Source organism: Euprymna scolopes, chromosome 45, assembly GCF_053919585.1.
Source record: "Euprymna scolopes isolate OS-2025 chromosome 45, ASM5391958v1, whole genome shotgun sequence".
Classification (NCBI taxonomy): Eukaryota; Metazoa; Mollusca; class Cephalopoda; order Sepiida; family Sepiolidae; genus Euprymna; species Euprymna scolopes.
This window is the reverse complement of record NC_136526.1, coordinates 66,343,395-66,350,894: the sequence shown is the minus strand read 5'-3', so window position 1 is coordinate 66,350,894 and position 7,500 is coordinate 66,343,395. Positions and strand designations below refer to the sequence as shown.

At 39.0% G+C, this 7,500-nt stretch overlaps 1 protein-coding gene across 1 annotated transcript in view; it reads left to right on the top strand.

Moving 5' to 3' along the window:
- The window catches only part of LOC145269864 (macrophage metalloelastase-like), a 72,167-nt gene that overhangs the window by 21,893 nt on the left and 42,774 nt on the right, over window positions 1–7,500 (top strand). The window contains exon 2 of the mRNA XM_080125593.1: window positions 7,449–7,500. This exon is cut by the window's right edge and continues 75 nt beyond it. Within this exon, the coding sequence (XP_079981719.1) occupies window positions 7,449–7,500 (52 nt within the window). The remainder of the gene's footprint in view (window positions 1–7,448) is intronic.

The following is a 7,500-nucleotide window of genomic DNA, read 5'->3' as shown; positions in this document are numbered from 1 at the left end:
ACGTGTGTATGTATGTGTGTGTATGTATGTATATATATATATATATATATGTATATATATGTATGTATATATGTATTCATGTATTTATAGGTAACTTTGTGTATATTGGAATGCAGTTGTAGAAAATTTCCCCAGTTAAATATTATTAAATAGCATAATGTTATGGATATTACTGATTTTAAACGTTTTTCAGTAAGGTATTATCATTACTTTATTAACTTTGTGAAACAAAAATGTAGTAGGCAAAACAAACAAACAAAAAAATACAACTAAAAACAGACGGAACAAAAACTCGCTTCTCACAAACACGTGGGTCGTAACAAGCACAATCTACTCGCCAGAATCACCTACACACAATCTGCAGAACGCCCCCTCTTCTTTCCAGTGTCCTGCCTTCATAGCGGCCGGGAACGACATATTGGCATAATCGCGCGAGAGCAGACGTGATTCAACGATAATTACATTGGGTAAACGCTAATAAAAGCCCATGGACGCCATCTTGGAACTCTCTCTTTCGCTCAGCCCAAAACAGACGTATCCGAGGTAAGCTCTCTATTTCTCATTTTGGTTACTGCTAATTCTGCTACACTCCCCCCTGATCTCATGATCACAAACGGGGCATGGGGGCAGTCGTCTTTGTCAGGTACTTCTTCGAAGAACCGGAGGCAGCACTTCCTCCTTGTCATCTTCCTCATTACCACCGTTATTGCCGCCAGCCTGTTCCATAGGCAGTGTTTCACAATCAGGACAGGGGGACAGTATCCGTCTTTGTCGGGTACTCCTTCGTAAAGGCAAGACGGGTGATCCCTCTTCCGCTTCTTCAGTATGCGCATTATATGGCTCTCCATCGTCCTGCATTATACTCTCTGCTCGTTCAGAAGACATTGTACCGTCTTCCTCTTCCTCCGATGTAACAACATAATGGTGAGGGCGCAGATCTTTCACATGACGAGGCACACCATCCACCAAAATCGATTGAGGGCTGATTACCTTGGTCACCTCACCCTTGCCGAACCTCGTGGTACATTGATTTTGCGGTCTTTTGACCCACACGCGATCTCCAACCTGGTAAGAGCTGTCCTTGGGATCTGCGGACGCAGTTGTGAGATTAGTCTCCTTTACTCGAACTTTGTATCGATAAATCCTGTTGGCAGTCGCAGTGAAGGGAGATGTGTCGTCTCTTGGTGTGATGTTATACCAGTAGACAGCTTCCTGTATGGAACAGCACATTCTAGCCGCTATTCGTTTCACTGTACGGTGACATCGCTTTGCTATGCCATTCCCGGCTGGAGCGTACGCACAACGGAATTGCAAGTGAACTCCCCATTTATGTGCAAATGCTTGGAATGCGTTGCTGCAGAAAGCCGTGTTATTGTCTAAAAGGATTTCATGCGGCGAGCCACGCTCGAGGAACACTGTTTCCAACTGATGGATCATGCTAGCCGAGTCCTGCCTTGCCAATTTCCTCCAAATGGAGAAACGCGATGGACCACAGTCTGTTAGAGTTAAAAAATGGAAGGTGCCATAATGCGTGATATCCATTCCAATTCTTTGCCAATTCTCGTTAACTACCAGCTTTCCCTTTTCCCGCCTGACTGGCGCTGGGTCAATGGACTGACATTCCTCACATTTCCGTATGACCGTTTTAACGGTTGCTTTTGTCATGGTTGGGCAACTTCTCCTGACAAAGTAGGTAGTGCGTCGCACCCCCGGATGTCCACTACCTTTGTGAATAGCCATGATTTGACTCTCATCCAGCTCGTCTGTGTGAACTGCGCCTATCACTGGGTCAAGCCCGTTTTTCTTTTTCATTGCCTCAAACCATGTCTGTGGTACTCGTGTCAATCGGTCAGCAATGTTTCGTGCTGATGGAACCAGCGTCACTTCCACTGTCAGCCTGTACTCTTTCACGAGCTCCTTTAGAGTGCTTAGTCGCCTCCTAATAAGCATCTCGCTTGCTGCTTTGGTGCGTACTCGCACCTTTCCAGTTAGCGTGTCCGAGACCCAATGGTATATGCAGACAGAATCTGTCTTTATGTGTAGCACTTTGCTCTGCCACTGTAGAGCCAAATTGATACCTTTCAATATGGCATCCAGCTCGGCTAAGTTGATATGTTGCGAGTCACCTTCAGGTCGCAGCCAACATGCATCCTCCAACACAGTTTCGCGCATCTCCAAGGCTGCACCAATTGCTAGGGAGCTAACATCGACCCATACATTCAGCTCTTTGCCATCCACACACCAATTCCCCAGACCGGATCATTCCGCTGCACAGATTCCAAGGTTTCGAACATCATACGATTCAGTACGGCGTCCCTTGCTTCATCATCTCAGTCCTTCGTTACCGAACTTACTCTCCTTCTAAGTATTCCACAAGCCACACGAAGCCAACCGCACACCAGAAAGTGCCCGACAAGTCGACCACACAGAGAAAACATTGTTCATCGCGTAACAATGCTGGGAGTGTCTGGAATTGCATTTCCTCGCTTCCACCGTAGTTCACTGTGTTCCATCCAGACCGTCAATCCCAGCACCCGTGCACTGTCTTTCAACCGCTCCGGGTTCTTGCACTCCAACTCGAACTGCGCTAGGTGTTCTCTTAAATGGGTCGCGGGCACCACGTCCTCGTTGACAAAAATGTCATCGATGTAAGCAGATGCTGCGCGGTTTACAACTTCTTCCTGAGACAATACTTCGCTGACAATTGCTCTCATGATCAGGGGAGCCACATTCAAACCAAACCCCAGACGGGTGAGGCAATATTTTTTCCCATCTATTTCCACAGTCTGGTATGGCCACAGTGTCTCATGAACCCGGACTTGTAGGTATGCTCTCCTGAGGTCCAGTAGAGACACGTTAGCACCTTTTTGTCTCCATCTGCGCAGCTTAGCCACACAAACATCTGCGTTGGCCGTAAACGCGTCTACGTAATGATTTAGCTCCCAGTAGTCCATTACCTTTGTTCTGCTGCATCACAGCCATCAGGGGAATTAGGCCTTTGGGAGGTTCCAATTTATCCTCTGGGTACGGCACGAGCCAACCATTATCTATCCAGGTGCGGAGCTCCTGCGTGCATAAGTCCAAATTTAATTATGGTAATTTTAAAATTACATAGTTATTACTTTAACCTTTCATATATATATATATATATATATATATATATATATATAATATATATATATTTTTTCTTTAACATTATCGTTTTTTTTCTACATTTTTTCTTAATACTTTATAACTCAATAATCCTTTATTTCTTCTTTGCTTGGCCGATTTTTTTTATCTGCAATTTCTGTTTTAGTCTTTAAATATTCCTATCTATCAATTATATGAATCTACCCACACATTCATATCTTGTATGTATATTTACTTATATTTTACTATATACATTTACTTACATACTTATTTACTTGCTTTATCCGGAATTTGCGGATACCAGCCATCCTCTCCTCTTAAAAAATTTTTTTTTTCAATTTAGTATCTTTTAATAACTCTTGCTGACATTTTCTTAAGTAATAACCTGTACATTTCAGTTGACCTCTTTTTTTTGCCCTATATTATTCGCGTCTTTTAACGTTATCCTGTCTGGGTCATTTTGACATTTGCTTTTCTAATTTATATTTAATTCTATCACCATTTAATCTTTTCTCTCTCTCTCTCTCTCTCTCTTCTTCTTCTTCTTTACTGATTTTTTTAATTACACATATCTTATTTTTCTTTTATTATTATTGGAATTTTTTCCCCTTTTCCTTGTACCTATTTGTGAATTATTCCACGGATTTCGGCCTTTTGGATTATTTTGGACCATCTTCCAATTACGCGATTTCCTTTGATTTTACTTGTGCAAATGGAAAATTAAATTAGGGAAGAAAAAAAATGTCTTTCTTGTGAAAGATTCTGTTTTTTGTTTTTGTTTTTTTGAAAAATACAAACAGAAATTGGACAAAGGCATATTATATGTACAGAGTCTTACATAATTTCTTTGACCAATGTACTCTCGACCACTACGTGTGGTGGTTACATAATTGTCTTTGGATCGAGTACTCACTTCAGGTGTATTTTGATGCTGTGTGTAAGTAGGGGTGTGTGTGTGTCTTGTGTGTTTTTGTGTCTGGAGAGGCTCTTTTTACTCTGTCAATAGAGACAGTTTCTCTTTTACCACTAATAGCTAAGGTGAAAAGTTTATCAGTATGTGAAAACAATGCGATAAGGGCCAGTATAAGGTGGAGTTAGAGGAGCTTTCATGGCGTCTTTTCTGAGAAAAACGTGAGTCCAAGATGAAATATTATTTCCAAACTGATGATCTTATGGTCTGTTCCCTAATGTGCATCAGTGGGAGTTTACTGAAATAAGCTCGCAGTTTGTGAACAATCTATTGCGGTCAGCATCTGACCTGGCAATGATAGAGGTACTCCATAGACAAGTTCGGCTAGAGGGTATCCCAGGTTCTCTTTGATAGCAACATGAAAACCAAGGAGGACAACAGGTACTGCTGATTGGGATAAGCACATAGTGCTGGTTTTGATTGGCGATGGAAGTGCTCTATCATCCCATTATAAGCATCCCATTAAAATCATCCCATTAAAAGCATCCCATCAAAATCAGAGTGATAGATTGTAGTAAGTATACATTGGATCCCTAGAATCCTGGAAAGGTCCTGGAATCAAACTGTGCACCACGATTAGTGGTAATAGTGATGGGAACTCCATAACGTGATATCCAGCCTGCTATAAGGGCTCATCTTATGGATTCAGCTGAAATGTCGTTTAAGGAAATGGCCTCAGGCCACCATGTGAAATGGTTTATGCAGGTTAGGAGATAAATAAATCCCTGATTGACTGGCCATGGTCTTAGCAGATCAATGTGAATATGGCTAAACCGAGCATCTGGGGTACTGAATGTTCTAACGGGTGCATGGATATGCTTGTGCACCTTGGACTTTTGGCAGGATACACAGGCAGTGATATTGCGCCTCATATTTGGAATCTAGAAGAATCTAGCTGTAATCAGCTTCACTGTGGCTTTGAGTCCGGGGTGTGGCAGATTGTGTAGGGTGTCAAAAACGACTCTACAATGAATCATTGGCATGAATGGTCGAGGTGAATCTGTTAAGGTGTCACAAATGATCTGCGTCTGAAGTAGACTCGGGCAGGTATGCGAATTTACAAATTGCAAATTCAGGTGACGATGGATCAAAAGTGTCCAGACTTGGCTGATCTACGGCCATCTGCTGTAAGTTGATATCCGATGGTGACGACACAGAATTAATGGGAAGGTGGGACAAGGTGGATAATTTTAATGTATTAATATAATTTTTTTTTTAACTAAAAATAAAATAATAAATATGATAAAAACATGAAACATTTATAGATTGTTTTTAGAATTATTTTTTTCGGTAAGGTTGTATAAAAATGTAGCAAAATATAATTAAAAAACATGAAACATTTATAGATTGTTTTTAGAATTATTATCTTTTTCTTTTTGTACAGAAAGCTTGTATAAAAATATATAAAAATTTCATTTTAGTTTGCACTAAATTTAAGAAAAGGAAGAGTTATCGACCCCTGACAAGCGACATCTGTCAGCGGTTCTTGAAACTGAAATGCACAAGTGCCAAACAAAACAATTAAATAGTAATATTTGAATTTAATTAATAAAAATAATTGATAGGTTTATTGTTTGCATAGAATAGTGGAATCGTTTAGTGCCGAACTACAATAACTGTTGAATAGCTGTACCTAAATGGAAAGCTTTTTTTTTTTTTTTTGCGCAAAATAGGGCATGGTTGTAAAAACATGAAAATATAAAAAAACGAATACTGTTATGCCTTTACAAACGTAAATAGCAACGAAAATATAAACATGAAAAGGTCAGTGGATTTGTTGAAATAGTTTATACGTTATTTATGCTGAAGAATCTGGTTAATGGATTCATATACATACGGCGGCTGATATGTGATATAAAGATAATAAAAACACATGAACAAAACTACCATGTTTGAAAATATGGCGGACGTTGTTGAGACTGCCCCCCCCCTCTAAATTTCACAATTTTCACTTTTTTAAAAACATTTTTTCCTGTTATTATCATCGACTACAGACTATGTAGTATGGTTGAGTGGAGGATTGTCTAGCCTTTATTCGTCTGCAGCCCGGCCGCATTCTTTTCCGCCATCTTGAATCCCCTTTTGTCCCTTTCTCTCGAAATTAATCAAAGTTCCATACCACTCACGGACTTTACATACACCGGACATACCAGCAACTTGGTTATAAATAATTATACATTGAGGTGAGGAAAGATAGACAAATAAACGGCTAGACACTCCTCTACTCAAGCATACCCGTCTACATTTTTTTGTTGTTCTTTCTTTACTAAAAAAAATTATATATATATATATATATATATATGTATATGAAGTGAAAGTCGGTCACTTAAGCTCGCATGCGTAGATCATGATGGCCGGATGTCTCGACATTTAAAAATAAATGCTTAAATTTCAACGATATTTCTCGTGACTAAAGTTGGCCTTGTGAGTTTATTCCTTGCTACTGGAGTCAGAGATGGCTTCATGGCCAGGTTCGAATCTCCCAACCGATGGTAATTGTGACATCCTGCACTGATGATTACCGAAAGGATGAAACACTAGTGTCTGTAGGTATTTAAAAAATTATTATAGTAATAATTATATGTGTTTGTGTGTGGGTGTGTGTGTGTGTATAATTATATTATTGTGTCGTATCAAAACTAACCAGTGCTTCAAGCTAACATCGAAACTCGCCTGTTTTATCAGCAGCAATCAGACTTTTTAGCTATCACGCCAAATATCAGAAAATAATTCTCAAGCAACTATTTTGGCGTAGATTTTATATTTTACAGGCAATTTTGAAGCAATTTTTTGGCATGGATTTAACATTGAACAACCAACTTTGAAACAACTTTTAGTCATGGCTTTAACATCGTATAACTAATTTGACGCAACTTTTTTTGCATCGGTCTGATAAACAATTATTAACCAACTTTTTCGCATAGATTAAAGATTTAACAGACAATTTTGAAACATTTTGGGGGGGGGCATAGAATTTACATTTTAAAGCATTTTTTTACGTAGATTAAACGTTTTATGGCGAATTTTCAAGCATTTTTTTTGGCATTGATAAAACATTTTATGCTTAATTTTAATCCAACTTTTTGCATGAATTGGACAGTTTACGTCAGATTTTGAAGCATCTTTTGTTTTGGACATATATTAAAAGTTTTACGTCAATTTTTGAAGCAATATTTTTTTTTACAGGACTTGAACATTCTATGCCTAATTTTGATGTTTTGATGTTTTTGCATGAATGCAATTTATTTCCAATTTTTATGTAGCATTTTTTTTGACATGGACGTTTTTTAAGCAACTTTTTTTCAATATTTTGTCTTTTTTTTTCTTTTTGTCATTGCTCTCCCAGAATTATCTGATTCGCTACGGTTACCTGCAAGCAAGATATGGTTGGTTCTTGT